At 26.3% G+C, this 16,636-nt stretch overlaps 1 protein-coding gene across 2 annotated transcripts; it reads left to right on the forward strand.

Annotated features, from left to right (window-relative positions):
* The first annotated feature begins 315 nt into the window (after positions 1–315).
* On the forward strand, positions 316–13,136 carry LOC107450261 (methionine-R-sulfoxide reductase B1-A-like). Of its 2 annotated transcripts, XM_071180157.1 has the most exons (5): positions 334–496; positions 2,369–2,520; positions 4,756–4,870; positions 8,280–8,426; positions 12,519–13,136. In XM_071180157.1, the coding sequence occupies exons 1-5, from the start codon at positions 442–444 to the stop codon at positions 12,527–12,529; spliced, it is 480 nt and encodes a 159-aa protein (XP_071036258.1). In that variant the 5' UTR covers positions 334–441; the 3' UTR covers positions 12,530–13,136. The 2 variants fall into 2 exon arrangements, with proteins under 2 accessions (XP_071036257.1, XP_071036258.1); XM_071180156.1 differs by lacking the exon at positions 12,519–13,136 and having other exon boundaries at positions 316–496; positions 8,280–10,067.
* Positions 13,137–16,636: the final 3,500 nt, after the last annotated feature.

A 16,636-nucleotide genomic window follows, 5' to 3' on the forward strand; every position in this document is an offset into this window, starting at 1 on the left:
TATCAAAACATATGAAAGAATATTCATAAAAAATACAAACAAAAAATCATGATTAAAATATACTTTACTTCGTTAAACACAACAGATAGCGTACATCACACGCTCCACACATCCTGCGAAAATTTTCAGTTATCGGCAGTCGGACAAAATTTAGCGTGAGAAGCCTTGGCGCTCCCCAATTTCAGATGTCACTGCGCCACCGATTTGTAGGGTTAATGTAGTAGAATCGCGGCTGCTGAGACAGTTCTTTTTAAGAAAACAATTTGAAATTTTAGAATAGCACTAAACATGTTGCAAACTTGAATGCGACAGAAATAAGCAGCCGGATGTTTAAATTTAAGCTGATCACTTATGACTAATAATAATTACTAATCGCAAATAAAACGTCAGAAAAGATTTGCATTTTTTCTATTCGGAATTTCATATTTAATAGTACAAAATATGGCGTTTTGTTCGTGGACAGCAGAAGAAAAATATCGAGACACATTTGTGCCAGGTAAAAGATTTTAGCATGAATAATTTGTTTTAAAATTGTATAATATTCCGGAAATTTGTTCTCAAATTTAATTATTGTAACTTTAAATAAATCCAAAATTCTAACAGTCTTTATCTAACTTTTATCTTAGTTTTTATCTAACTTTTTTTGGAAAATTTCCAAAATTAATCTTATGGACTTGAGAAAATGACTTTTCTGAAGAAGTTCAATTTTTCCTCTTAGACAAAATATGCAATTAATTATATTAAATAGTATTTTAATTATGTGTTAAAGTAATTTTTTTGGGATGTGCGTTTACTTTAATGTTAATTAGTAAATTAATACATACTGTTGCTTCGTATAAATTTTTAGTTGTAAGTAATAATTGTTTTTTTGAGTTTTTTTTTATTTCTTAATAAAAAATTAATTGCTTAGCACAGTAAATATTTAAATACCTAAGTTATAAAAAAAATTAAATTGATTATCTCTTTTTATTAAAAAGATAAGTGGATTAGAGAGTACAGTATTTTGCAGTTTCAGTAATAAATATTGTTTCTAGTTTTTAGTAATTAGTTTAAGTTAAATCTTTTTTGCTTATAAGGGATTAATAAAAAATATTTTAAGCATATTCTCAAATATAAAGATACCATTAGTAGAGAATTACTGGGGATATTTCCGTATCATGATCTGTCGCGCCAACTACAATCGCTAAGGTGCCAAATAGATTTTAAACTTTCAAATTTTAAAGAAACAAAAAACATATAGATGTTTGCTGGGGGTGGCTAGAGTTATACCTTTCGTGTTGGACCCTTTCTATGATGTTTTTTTTTTTTTTTTAAAGTTTCACCCGGGCCACTACACGGAAGGGTACAATTGGTAGCCACGCTTAGGCNTTTTTTTTTTTTTAGTTTCTCTCGGGCCACTACACGGAAGGGTACAATTGGTAGCCACGCTTAGGCAAACCTGTACTTGTTTTCTTTTTTTAAAATTTTTTCCATTTAAAAACAATTTGGTGTGGCAGATCACAATACGGAAATATACCCGGAAGTTGCCAAGACTTTGCTATTATTCTGCCACAGATCACAATACGGAAATCTGCCCAATTTAATGAATAATAATGTTTGTAATCTTTATGTTTTTAAACTTATTCTCTAAATATATATTATTTTAAGTTGAATAAAAAGTAAGTGAACTACTAAATTGATTTAAATCAATGTTAATATTATTAGGATTATTATTAAATTTTATTGATTTAATTCACTACCATCTAACAGCTAACAGACAGATCCAACACCCGTTTTTTATAATTTGTTTTATTTAATTACTTATGTCAATTATTAAATAGTATTTTAATGGTTATGTAGGTTGTGTTTAGTTACAAATTTTTGAGTGATTTGAATAAACCATATTTATTTTATACCTTGTATTATAAATTATTTTTTATGTGTTATGTCTATTTTGCTTTCTTTAGCACTAATCAGTTTATTTCAGTTTTTCAAAGAAATTGACACATTTAGTATTCAAAAAATGTTTAATTAAAAGTTGATGAAATATTAAAAAAAAATAGTTTATCTCTAAAAAAGTAGATTTTATAGATAAACACAGAAAAGTAGATTTTTTTAATGTTGCTTTGCCAGGAAGAAAATCGGGATTCATGAATCATTTTGTAAGAAAAAGAATATAAGATTGTGAAGATTCAGATATACTTAATTTCTAAGATTATTGTATTAAATTTGGTGATGAAAATGTTGTTGACATAATAACAAATCTAAATACCATTGAATCTAGTACAATAATCTAAATACAATTTGTTTATTATGTGTTTTTTATTGCAACTAAAATTACTGTAATTTATTTTATTTAGTATTTCTATAAACTTTGTTTTTATTGTAGGTGTATACGCATGTACAAAGTGTGGCTTTGAATTGTTTTCTAGTAGAACAAAATTCCAGCATTTTTCCCCATGGCCATCATTTACAGAAACCATTCATGATAACAGTGTCATTAAAGTGGAAGAAAAATTTAGGCCTTCTCTAACATATAAAGTAATTAATTTAATTTTTAATTTGAGTTATGTTACAAAATGTATATATATTTTTATCATTAAATTATGATCATGAAATTTCTTTTAAATGACCTCATCATTGTTAAAAATTGAAATACTTTAGGGAAGGAAAAAAAAAACCCAGTTGAATTTTATACACTCTGTGGTCTAAACTGTTTCAAATTAAGTACTTTTCAGAAAACTTTTCGACACATTTTCTGACGCAAGCATATTTTTCAAACTTGCACTAGTAATTGTATTTAAAAAATTAAATTTTGTTGGTAAAATTGTTAAAATCAATTTTTTCTTAAATCTTTGCATCATATTATTTATACTTGATCTAAAAAAAAAAAACTTTAATTCTAAGTTTTAGATATAGTGATATTGTTACTTCCAAAGTGTAAAAAATTATACAGATAAAAAATATATGAGCGTACACTTTGAAACTTTTACATTCTCATATGGGTCTATGGTTATTTATAGCATATCCATTTTGGATCTTGAGACATTAAGGATTCATTCTCATATGGATAATAGTGATTAACAAAATTTCAAATGAATATTTTTAAACTTTCATTTTGTACATTGCTTGTTATTTTTGCCATCTAATAAAATCACTTTGTTTTACAAATTTAGTATAATGAAGAGTAGCTGATTTTAATTTCAAGTAATTTAAAGCTTTAAAAATATATAAAATTTCTAAGTTTAACTTTATGAATATGAATACACTTATGCATTTGTTGATTGAAAGGATATTGTTTTATTTCTTATTTTACCAGCCATTATTTTTACTTGTTATTTTATTAGAATACGAACTACATATTTAATTTAGGGAAAGGTTTAAAAACAAATTGTTGTATTCTTTAAGTTGTTGAAATTAAAAGTTTAACATTGTCCAAATATTTTATTTGTTATTATTATTATTATTATTTTTTTTTAAAGTTTGTTTAACTGTTGCTGCTGCTTTTTTCTTTTGTACAATAAAATTAATGCAGTAGGAGATCAATATAATTGAATTTTGTAAACCACATTTCTCTGCAAACTGCTGTAAACAATGATAATTACAGTTAAGAAATTTCTGTAACTGTAATGAACTGGAAAAATATTTGCAAGAAAAAATTATTTGCTAAGAGGTTATAATCTCTAAGGGAAATTGATAAATATTTTTTGTTCTTTCTTCTAATGCTATTGATAATTGTAATTTTTTGTGAAAATAAGAAATATTTAAGTGCATATTTGTGCTTTATGGGATTTGTATTTATATGTCATTTCAAAGCATTTAAAAAATTGAACTGACTCAGGTGCATATTGCCCTATTTAGTAGGAATTGTATTGATATGGGAAATGATTTAACTAAAAATTCTGTTCTTAAAATTCTTATGTTTCATTTTATAAAGATCTGTAATTGTTAAAAAATTAATAATGATTTTTGTGTTTTGATTTATCTCTATGTTAGAAGCATTGTATTCTTTTTAATACCAGTAATTTTTAAGCATTTAAATTCCTTGCCATCTTTTGCTTTGTGCTATATTCAGCACTAACAATTTCATCAATCTATCATTTTTTCTTCTTTTGCTCAAATGTATTATCAAGATTCTCTTATCTTTATGCAATATACACAAGACCTAAAAATAGTTAAAATTTTAAAAATAAAGGTGAGTGACTGAACAAAAAAAAAATAGAAAAAAAATGATTATCTTGTTTGTATGACTGTATGTATACTGGAAATTTAATAATTTGGGAAAAATTTTAATAATTTTACTAAAAAAATAGTTTTAACTTAATTTAATATTGCACTAACTAAACTTTTTTTTTACAAATATAGTGACTGATTTCTTTGTTTTCCTAGTAATTTATAGTGTTATCACTACATATTAAAATTCTTCAAATACTAATTAGATGAGGTTCAAGGAATTGTTTTTAAACAGTAAAATATTTTTGCTTTATACTTTTAGAATGGTTTTAAGTAATTTTCTTATGAATTATTGCTAATTAGTTTCTAATGTGTTACTAAGCACCATAAAATCTGTTGCTCAATATCAAAATATTGAAAATTTCTGGTTTCAAAAGGGGCACTCCTATTCCTGATTGTTGATTACTTTAAAGTGCTGTTGCTATAATCTAATAATTAATGCTATAATCTGATAATATATAATCAAATATGTCTCTTATGTTTTAAACAAATAATTTAAAGTGCTATAATCAAGGCATTGAACATTTTATTTTGAATTTTTAGATTTCTTGTGGAAAATGTGGAAATGGCCTTGGTCATGAATTTGTGGGAGATGGGCCTGGTGGGAAGTCCAGGTTCTGAATATTCTCGGAGTCCCTCAAATTTGTTCATAAGAATGGTAATGATTTTTTTCATTGAATTAATTTATGAGCTTTAAATTAAATATAGGGTGACCCGGGGTAATTCACGATCACTCTGTTTCTGGGGTAAATAATGATCACCTAAGTTTTATTTTTAAAAAATTATTTTTTTTTTTAATTTGAGACATGGACAAGAAATCTTGAACACTTTACTAAAGTATAACTACATTTACTTAATAATAGTTTTTTGTTTAATCTAACAAAATAAGTATCTTTTAAACTGCTTTCTGTATTTTCCATTTCAAAGATGGGTTTCAAAATGTGCACATTTCTGCAAAGATCCCCTTCCTTCTCTTAATAATATATATTTTGAGTTATTTTCTTTTTCTTTGATATAAAAGTAGAATTAGCTTTTGTTTAATTGTTTCATATCTACTGTAAACATTATAATTGATTATAGGAAACAATATCAAATGTTGCCCCCTACAGATGGGGTAATTATTGATCACTGGGGTAATTCCTGATCATTGTCATTTCTTCTTATAAATAGTATATAAAATAGCTAATAAATAGCTAATTGTCTTTTCTTAAATAACAGTTCATATTTATTAAGTGGAACAACTATAAAATATATTTTAACTGTCATCACAAAATTTGTTTTTAACTGTATACAAGACTGTATTCTGATTTGCACCATTTCTGGTTTGTCTTACCTTGCTTCTATCTTAATTTTATGTGTGTACATTGTTAGAATAATTTTTAAGTTTATAAATTAGCCTAGTATAAATATGGTGAGAAATTATAAGCCTAAAAAGGATACTAAGCTTCTAGAAAGCAAAATTAGTGAATTTCTTTTAATGATTGAAAATGAAAATTTCAGTGTGAGAGCTGCTGCCAGAGCTGTTGACATACCTTACTTAACTTTACACTTTCCCTTAATGAAGTTAAAAAATCCAGCAAAAGTAACCCATGTGGGAACTCTCTTATATTTCAGAAGAACATGAGAATGAGTTGGCTGATTGCCTAAAATGTATGGCACGATGCAAAGATTTTTGAAAATTTAAAGTGTTAATCGTTCTTCTTGCTTTTAAATAAATCATTTTATTAGCTGCTTAAACATATCTTTTTGGTTTATTTGTTTGATCTTGATGTCTTATTTGTTAATTACCATTATATAATTATTTTTAAACAGCCCCTTTACAATAAAAACTGGTGATCAGTAATTACCCCAGAAGTGATCAGGAATTACCCCAGAAATGATCAAGACCAGGGGTAATTCCTGATCACTAAAAATTTAAAATCTTTTAAATTCTAATTAGATTTTCAAACAAAAGAAGGTGGCATAGGACTCATCTCATATAGCCTCAAACTTCCAATAAATATTAAAATTTTATCTTGAATAGTTTTTTCACAAAATAGATGTTTGCATTTTTTGATCAGGAATTACCCCAGGTAACCCTATGTTTTGTTTAATTGCAGAACACAAACATATTCAAGACATATTTTATTATATAAATGATCTGGAAAATATAAAAAAAAGAATATGTTGTTATAAGTATTGCCAATTTTTATTAACAATTTATCAATTATTAGGATTTCTGATTTGAAAGATTTTAATTTCTATTACAAAGCTTCTCTTTCAAGCTTTTTAGAATGAATGAAATGATACATTTTTATACATATATATTATTAAGTGGTACATTTTCAAAAATTCAAGTATAATTTTTTTTTGAACTTTTGCATATTTTTTTAAAATTTTGATGAGTTGCTGTATTAATATAATTTGATATATTTTGATTCTTTAAATAAATTTGGACTGAAAAGCTTTTTTTTGGACATCTAGCACTGCAATATCGTTAACTAATACTATAAATCAGTGATTTTCAATGTGTATGTTTAAACTGTAAAGGTGTCTCTCAGTTTCTGCTGAGGTGACTGGACTATAAATTAAAATTTATTGGTTGTAAAAATAATATAAAAAACTAGTTGCATGCAAAAGTTATTATCTTCCATTTATAACTTTTTTTATTTATCACATATTTAAATTATCCAAAATTAATTCTCAAGGTATTTTCCGAATACTTTATTATCCAATTTCGTGTAAAGAAGAGTATTTGTCACCTCTTTGCCTTCTTTATATGCGTACAATTTTATATAAACCTTGATGAACTCTGTTTCAAAGTAAGAAGTAAATCTTTATTTATACTTTAAATATATCTTCATGCTCATTTTGTAATGCTATAGAAGTTCTATATTAAAATTACCGATTATTGTTAGATTTAAAATGCAAAATAACGACTTGAATATTACAACTTGACAAATAACAACTTGAAAACAAACTAATGACAATTTAAAAGCAAACCAATGATAACTTGGAAAGAAGTACAAGGTTAGAGTTCGTTGCATATCAAAAAATTTTCTTTGAGTACATTTTAATCCTGACTATATTTTGTTATCTTTACTAAGATTTCATATGCAGCCTTGTATTTACGCATTTAGTTGAAAATTTCAGGGTAGAGTAATTAGTTATATTTACATTATTTTATTTGGGTATTAGAAAAGACACTTGCATAAGAAGTATACAAAAAAAAGTGGATGCTAGGTATATTGAAGTTTGAATTTATTTTTATTTATCATATTTACCACTAAAACATTACTTTTAAATTATTTTAGTGTTATCTTAATTTAGTGTGATGCATTTTAATTCATTACACAAAGCCACTTGACTAATATTTTATTTATTAGAAATTCGAATATATAGAAAATAAATTATTACTATTAAAAAACTTTGATTATTTGGCAATTAAAGAAATAAGCTTTAAAAAAAAATAGTCTTCTTACATTTTTATTTTTGTATTTTACTTTGATATACACAAAATGCCTAACTTTCTGTAAACCAATTTCAAGTTGTTCACTGTGTAAGTTATTGCTGTATACTGAATAAAGTTGTGTGCCACTATCCAATCTCAAGTAAAGTCAGTTTTATTTTCAAAAGATGGATATTTTGTTTGATTACATTTCCCTTATTTAAAAAGCTTGATCAGTTGTTTTAAAAATTAAAAGTAAATGTGCTAATAAAATTTCAGTTGCCAAATAGGTAAATGACTGTAAAATGTATATTTCTTGCCCTTTAAGAGTGCAGTTTTTAGCAATACTTATTAAAAAAATATAAAATAAAATAAAATTAAGATTATTTGATTTATTGGTTCAAATGTGCACAAACAGCCAGTCTATAATTCGCAAGTGCCTCTTGCAGCACTTGATGTCAGTTTTCGGCTCATATGTTGGTTTGGAATTCTGAATCTTTACGATTTGCTCCCTCCGAGAATCATTAGATATAGATCATAGTGTAGAATCATTGTCTAAATGAAATACTCTTGAAGTATTCCTAATTTAAATTTTGTTCAAATTTTTTTTATACAATATTTAAATTGCTTTATGTTGCAGAGTCAGAAGTCGAAGATGGGGGACTCCAAGAGACAGATCGTAAAGTAGGAAAGAATGAAAATGAATTTGAAGAAGCTGAAGTGGAAAATGGCAGTGCAAAAGATGCCAGTCAGGATGCAGCTTGTAATAGCAATGAAATGGGAAATAGTAATAGAAATTGCAATTTATTTTAAGACAACTGTACTCTAGTCTCTGATTACTCAGTAGTCTAATTTCATTTTATATTATTTTACGCTATTAAAATTAAATACTTTTTTCATCTTTTATTTAAATGAGGAATTGGCCACAATATTAGCTTGTTTTTCATCAAACTTATAGACTATCAAATAGTTGATATAAAATATTTTTAATAATAATTTTGTTGCATTATTTTCTTCTAATTATCAATACAGAAAGAGTGAACTATGTTATGGTGCAAATTTGGATATATCAAAACCAATTTGTATGTAGTAAAATAAATCAGGTAAATCTTTGGATAGGGAGGGTTTAAAATTGTATCTAAATCAAGTCAAATCAGATCAAAATGTTAATTAATACATGTCAATCAATATTTCGTTTCTGTTATAAAAAAGATATTTTAAGTTATTTTTGAAGTAACATAGACATTACTTCATCTAATGAATTTGCCTTAATGATTCATTTTTAGAATTCAATTGTCTTTTAATTCATAGAAATTACTTTCTGTTTTTTTTTGGTCTTGATTTGTGTTAAGTCTCAATTCTAAAGTCATAAAACTAGTCAATTACGCTATTCTGTCTTTGGCTAAATTGCAAAAAATGTTTATTTAGCTATTGTTAGTCTTGATACCAAATTAAGATGTATTAACTGTGATATTGATGAATGCTCAAGGTTAAAGTGCAATTATTGCTGATGTTGAAAGTTGACATATTTTTGTTTTTTAATATTTGCAAGTTAAGACAGGTATTTTTGCATAGAATTATTTTTATATTTCTTAATTTTTTGCTTTTTTTTTAATTTATGAATGTTAGAAAAATTATATATCTTTGTATTTATTTTGAATAGGATTAATAATGAGGCAAAAATATTTTACTTTTAAATATTCATGTATTATATTTATTTTGAAGTATTTTTTTTAATCTGTATGGACAACTTTTTCTCAATATTACACATGAAAATTTTAAAAATATTTAAAAAATATCTATTTTATAGCCTTGGTCACCAGTTTCATTTCTTCTGCGTGACAGTTTCCTCTCATATTTTAAGATTCTTTCAAATAAAAAAAAAAGAATACGAATATGCTTCCTGGAACATATAGAAAAACTATTTCTTACACTTCTGATATATTTTCAGCTTGTTTTGTCAGCAATTGCATAATTTGCTTAAAAAGGATTGGACATCCTAAATTAGTTTTATGTTTGAAATGTAAATGGTACCACAATTTTGGGGCATTTTATAAGACAATATAGCATTTCAGTCATAAAAAGTATCAAAATGATATGTGTAAAATTCTGAAAAAGTTTTATGTGTGTGACAACTGTCACTAGAAATTAATTTATTAGTTCTACGTAGAGTAGAGAATGGTCAAACCAATATTCTTTTTTCAGTTTATAGCATAGCGAGGTTAATTGCTGACCAATTTTAAGGCGAAACATAAATATTTGCCCAAACGTAAATATTCGCCTCACTCTCTTTCTTGATTTAAGTGCATTTTTTTTTAAAGATATAAAAGTGTAATATTGTTTCCTACCAATATATTTTTTTTGAATAAATTGTTTGCTATTATGCTATACATTGTTTGCTATATAACTGCCACTGCAGTTTTATAAATTTTCTTTTACAGAACTGAGGCAACATTTGTAGATTAAATTAGTTTAACGTGGGAAAGAAATTCAATGTATGTCAAAAGGTTTTTCATTCTTTCAGTCAATGTATCTAAATTCCTATGGTACAAATGGAAAAAAAGTTTTATTTTTTCATTCTTTAACTTGTTGAATTTTTATGCATATCTGAATTTTTTAATATTGGCATTCAATGTATATAAATACCCAGTGAGGACAGATATAATGATTCTGTATATTTCAATGCAATGTTATAATATATATTTTTATTTACATGTTACATTATTATCTATATTTACTTCTTATGTTGTAGAAGAGAGTGTAGACATGAGCTTTTTGTTTTGGCTCAATATACTAATTATAGTACAAAGTTTAATCTATCTTAAATTGCTCTCTGTAGGTATTTAAATATATCTTGATCTTTTTTTTTTAAAAATATTTGTATTAACATTTTTCATGTGCCAAAACAATTTGATAGCTTTATTTATTGAAATATATCCTTAAATTAAATCCAATAGTGTAACTTTACGCAGTCCATACTCAATGTAATGACCCTTTGCCATTCACACAAAAATTGATGTTATAACATGAATAAAGAAAAATACCATACTCATACCTAAAAATGCTAATTTTGGATAAATATTGCTATGCTTTAATGAGAATTGTAAAGCTAATAAAATAATGCTCAACCTTATTTATGTTTATATATGTATAAAAATCCCATTTGAAATAATGCATGATTGATAAATTAAATAATTTTTTTTTCACTTGGCGGCCGCTCTCTATAAATAACATACGTTCAAAGTTTAAAACAATCTTAATCCAGCAGATGAGATGTTAGTAACACATATTTTAACTGAAAAAAAATCTCCCAAAGGGACTAAAATTACTCAAAAAGAGAGAAAGTTATGTTTGATCAATTTATTGTACCTTTTCGAAAAGAAATTAATAATGGTTTTAGAAGCAACCTCCTAGTGATTGTAAATGGGATTTAACCCAATGGTGGTTACATCCGCAGAAAGTCATAATTAATTTATTCTCCCAAATGCTTGTATACGTGAAAAATCTAACCCCATTTTCTGTTTTCTAACAGTCCTGTACATAGAAGAAGCCTCAAATTATTTTTATGCTGAAACACCCATTTATCTAGAATAAAATAGGAGAAAAAATTTACTATTTTCTCAATTTCGATAATGGAGAATTTGCCTGAGCCAAAGTTGTATAAAAAAAGTGTAAACAGTGGAACAAAGCGGAGTAATTAAAAATTTCAAAACCACCAATCTGTTAAATCTAATTGTCGTGTGACGTTGCAATATACGCTTTAGTTTATCAATGGGAAGTAATTTAGATTTCACTAACGTTTGTGATTAAAGATCATGACAACCTAGAATGAGAATTTAGGGGCTCATGTCACTTTTCCTTCATTTAAAGGGATTTTAAAATGTTTCTAACTTAATGTGAGATATTTAAAAATGAATAGCTAATCCATATCGAAACTATTGCTAAATCATATGATCCATTATTAATGGAAGCCTTTGGTTTTGGGAGCGCAAAAATTTTTGATATTTAGTTTTTGATGGGATTATCATGGGTATTAAAGAAATGAAACTTAATTTCTATATTTATATTGGAATTTCTCTCGTATATCACTCACTACTTACTTTCTAATCAGCATTAAAATAACATTGAATTACAATAAATTTGAATTTATGTGTATATCTTTATAATAAAGAGTGGCTATAATGAGAGGTCATATAAAGGAGTGTTGACTGTATACAGGGCTGATTGTGCTCCGGAAAAAATCCTGATTTCCGGATTTTTCGCTAACAGTGATCCGGAAGTTTCCGGAGATCGAAAGTCCAGATGTTTCAAAAAATCCTTGGTCACTTAAGTTTCCGGAAATCAAATTTTTAAAGGTAGAACTTAAAAACACAGTTTATTTAATTTGTTTGTAAGGGAGAGCCACAGAGATACTTTATAAGCTAATATTCATGATTAATATTCATTTTTTATCACTAAATAGTTGTTATAATCATAAACTCAAAAAAAAAGAAGACATATTTGTAGATTTTAATTACTTCTCCAGGTCATCATAGGTATGTGTAAAATTTTAAATATATTTTTAGTAAACTAAGAAATATTGAGAAAAAGGAAAAAAAAACCTTGTTTAATTTTTTTTCTAATTTTTCAATTTAAACTGTTTTTTTTTTTTCTTTCAAATTCAGGAAATTTTCCGGAATTTTGACTTGGGCTCACAATCACCCCTGTGTATATGTCTTATAAAGCTTCATTTATTTATTTTTTGTTTTAGTTGCAATAAATTTAGCTTAATTTTGATGTGAAGTAGTTAATTCTATTTAGTTATTGGTTACAAGTTTAAATTTGTTAGTATTTATTTTTTTTTGAAATATATTAAATAAAGGTTTTTTTTTCTTTCTAGTAATGAAATGAATTAGAATGGCTTAATCAAGAGGTGGCACAATCATAATGTTTAGTACTCATTATCTAGATATGCTTAGACCTGAAACATGACGTTTTATATTGTTATTAATAATCAAAAATTTTAATAATCAAATTCAAATAAATAATATTTGATTTTTGTTATTTATAAATAGTTTCATTAAAATTCTGATATTTTGTGTTTAAAATTTATATGGTTACCTTTAAAAAACATATAAAATCTTAACTTTTTTGTAATTAAGTCTAATGTTTTATGTCAGTAGAAATTATTTGAGTTCAATTGAGTAAGTTTAAGTAAAATTTAAATGTTTTGGAAAATATCAATTTGATATAAAAGTTATTTAAGTATCTGAAAATTGTTTTTCTTCTAAAATCACACCTCTTTACATGCATGTTGAATTTTTAGTTATTGAAATTTTACCCTCGTTAAAAAAATGATTATTGACATATTGTGAAAAATTGTTTTAAAAAACTATGCTGACATAAATTGTTTTCTTGATGTATGACATCCTTTTTGGAAAATGTTTGCACCAAGAGTGATTGATGTAATAAGAAAACAAATTATTTCTGTGATGTTAATAAATAATTTTTTACTTTGCTTGTTTGTCCTTATTCCTTATATTAAAATTCTTTGACTTTTATGAGATTTTCCTTGGATACGCAATTTTCCTTTTATTGATGCTGTACCATGAACCTTTTTTACATATGCTACACACCAAAAAGAATTTTAGAAAATTTCTCTTTAAGTTTCCAGTTCCTATGAAGACTGAAATCATCAATCACAAAGATAGGTTTTTCGATTTGATCAAATTAAATGAAATAAACAAATGAAAAAAATATCAACTTTCAAATTTTTACTTCCAAGGACAGAGCCAATTCAAATTCGAAGAATTTCTTCTTGTGTAAAGCAATTCGATGGAAAACTGCCTCCGGATTGATTTCTACTTTTTCATCATGGATTCTGACAGAGCACATAAGACTTTATTGGAATTACACAATTACTACTTTTAAATTTAACATTGCCGAAATCACAACCGATAGTATTTTTACAAATTATATCTGCAAGTAGACAATTCATTTTCTTGTCTTCAGTCATTCCTGTTGTTTAGCGTATGACTTATCACCTAAGGAAAAAATGTTCTCATTTGTACTTAATTGTTTTTCCTGCTATTTATTTATTTATTTTTCTTTTTAAATCAATGTTAACATGCATTTTTCCCAGTCGTTAATTCTTTTTACATTTTGATATTAATACTGTTACACGGAACAATAGTTTAAAATTGTGAAAATGAGTAGATTTTTAAGTTATTCTGTTATAAAAACAAAGGATTTATTTTTTAAGAAAAAGTTAGAAAAATGACTATATTTTTATATTAATATAAATGCTTATTTTTTAAATAATACAATATTTCTCGGTACTCAATCTATCCAGAATTTTATGATCTAATTTTTTTGTTACCACTCACTAGATACAGAGTAACAAACTTGGAACCATTTCGTTAAGAGGCAAACAATGTGATTAAAACAATATGCAGTCTTCCATAAATTTTTCCAAGCACGATTTTTTTTGGAGCTAATTTTTCTAGATTAATTTAACTTGCTTCAACTTTAATACATAGTTTGAAATTAAACCATACTCCTATACAAAAAAACAATTTTATTTCGGTGCTTCGAATAATAAGAACTTTGATTTTTAACTCACTCAACTAGGTTTTAAGTTCTACTTTACGTTACACTTAACTTTTTTTTGTGAACAAGAGAACTTGAGTTGAACGCTTTCTAATATGAGTGTTAATTATGCATTTAAAAGTGGTTTACATTGCACTGTAATGGAATTGCAACAAATTTGCTCTTTATATTTCTTCGTACACAAATATTTTTAGGCGGTATTGGTATCAAAGATAAAATGTATCGAAATTAAAGTAAAATAAGTAATTTTTTTGATGCTTTATTTGTCTACTTAATTAGAAATCAAAAAAGAAAAGAAAAATTGTACATATTGTAGTTTTTTTTAAATTAAAAAAAAATAATTGAAATAATTTCACAATTTTTGTATTTTTAACGAGCTTATATTATTGCGTATTTTTGTGTTTAGACAATGTTGTGGTAGAGACATTTTCTTCACGTTCCTGGAATTATTTCAATTATTTTTTTTTTAACCAATATAAAATGAAAGAACTTAGAAATGTTTGTTTTGCTGCGTTCTACCTAGGAAACCAGATTTTTATTCTCGCTACGTTTCAGAGTGCTGACTTTAGAGTAGTGAGAGTATAAGGTGCTATTACTACTTTAAGGAGCTGAAGAGTAGCTAATGATAAAAAACGCTTCCATAAGCACCACCACTTGTGGGGGCATTATTGCGCAGTCTGAGGACAAACCTAGTACAAAAATTTCAAGTTGGACTGGTTTGATATGCAACAGAAAATATTGTCTTACAATTTATCATAGTCTGCAGCGCCATCTGTTGTAGAACTTTGTAACGAATTTTTAAACTTGTAGCGATAAAGCACTCCTTTACTGAGCAAAATGCTGCAAGTTATTTTAATAACTTATTTTAAAATTTAGTGATTTCTAAGTTTTAATTTTTAGTATGCCTGGTATTTAATTAACAGCAATAAAAACTGATACTCTAAATGTGTTAATTTAAGCAGTGATCTTGTTGATGTGTTTTTTGCTATTTATTGTATTTTTTAGATAGATCCCTTTTTAAATTGCCTTAAAATCAAAACCGAAATGAAATTTGGAAACTAAGCATAAACATTACCTTTTCTCTGATGAATAGAAGTATGGTTCATTTTAACACTTTAATGAGGTTGACGCAATATCGAACGATTTTATTTAACTATTTTAACAGAAGAAAAAAAATCTGTAAGTCATCCTAATAAAGTAAATAGTTTACCAAATCCTGATGAGGAAAAATGTGGTTTTCTATGCTTAAAGTGGAAGTTTTCCCTCAGGCAAACATTGAATATAGTTCCTTTTTATTCCTTTGTTCTAAAGCTTTTGAGAAAAGGTTTCACAATTTTTATCCAGTTTTTAGATGAAAGCAATTTGCAAGCCCGATGTTCTCGAAAAGAAAAAAAAAAAAAAAAAAAAAAAAAAAAAAAAAAAAAAAAAAAAAANAAGAAGAAATTTTTGTATGCATAAAACCAGCAGCCCAAGCTTATTGAATTGTATGAAATTTTCTTTCCGCTCTTAGCCATTTTTATCTTTTTTTTTTAAACCTAAAGTTTTGAATGTCTTTATGCAATAGAAGTTTTCGCTTATACGTATATATACGTATATCAAGCGAATTATATTATACAAAAACATGCATCACAAATACCTGAGATGATTGTTTTAGTTTCTGCGAATACTTAACGTAATATTAGATTACTTAATGAATAAATTAATAATTTTTTTCATATTTTTGAAAAGAAGTAAAGAAAAAAGTCAAATGATGCTGTCTATGTTATTTTAAACTCGCAGAATGCACTGAAATTCATCTCGATTGCACATTTTTGGGCAAAGTTTAATACCAAGTATTTTTTTTATCGCGATTTATTGAAAACTCATTTTGGAATGAGTAAAGGGTCCTTGGTCATAAAAATCTTTGGAAATCAAAAATATATTTTTTCTGCATAATTCTCTAGACACTCAAAAACGGCACAGAGTTCTATTTTTTAGCATTTTATAGCACAATAAAGGTCAACTTACTAACCAGGTTTGAATCCAATAGATTTTTCTGCTTGGATCATCTTGGCAAGGGTTTGTGTTAAACCTTAGGTTTACACAACAATTTGCAACAATTGCATTTATTAGGGCTCTAAGAAAGTCCTGTTGCAAGACAGTTAACAAGTTGTGACCCATCTCAGAATATAACACATTTACGGTTTTTCACGAAGGTCAAAGATGGTCACTTAGAGATATTTTATTTTACTTTATAACTGTCGACTCAAGTTTAAATTTACGACTACTAATTTTCAACTTTGTAATTACGTAGCTTTGTAATTTTGAACTCTATCCAGAAGACAAGAGGACTCCTTGATCAAGTATTAAGCGAAATTTATCTTTTTGGAAGACTTTTCGATGTAACTAACCCCTATTAGCGTTACACGG

This window comes from Parasteatoda tepidariorum, chromosome 4 (assembly GCF_043381705.1).
Source record: "Parasteatoda tepidariorum isolate YZ-2023 chromosome 4, CAS_Ptep_4.0, whole genome shotgun sequence".
Taxonomy (NCBI): domain Eukaryota; kingdom Metazoa; phylum Arthropoda; class Arachnida; order Araneae; family Theridiidae; genus Parasteatoda; species Parasteatoda tepidariorum.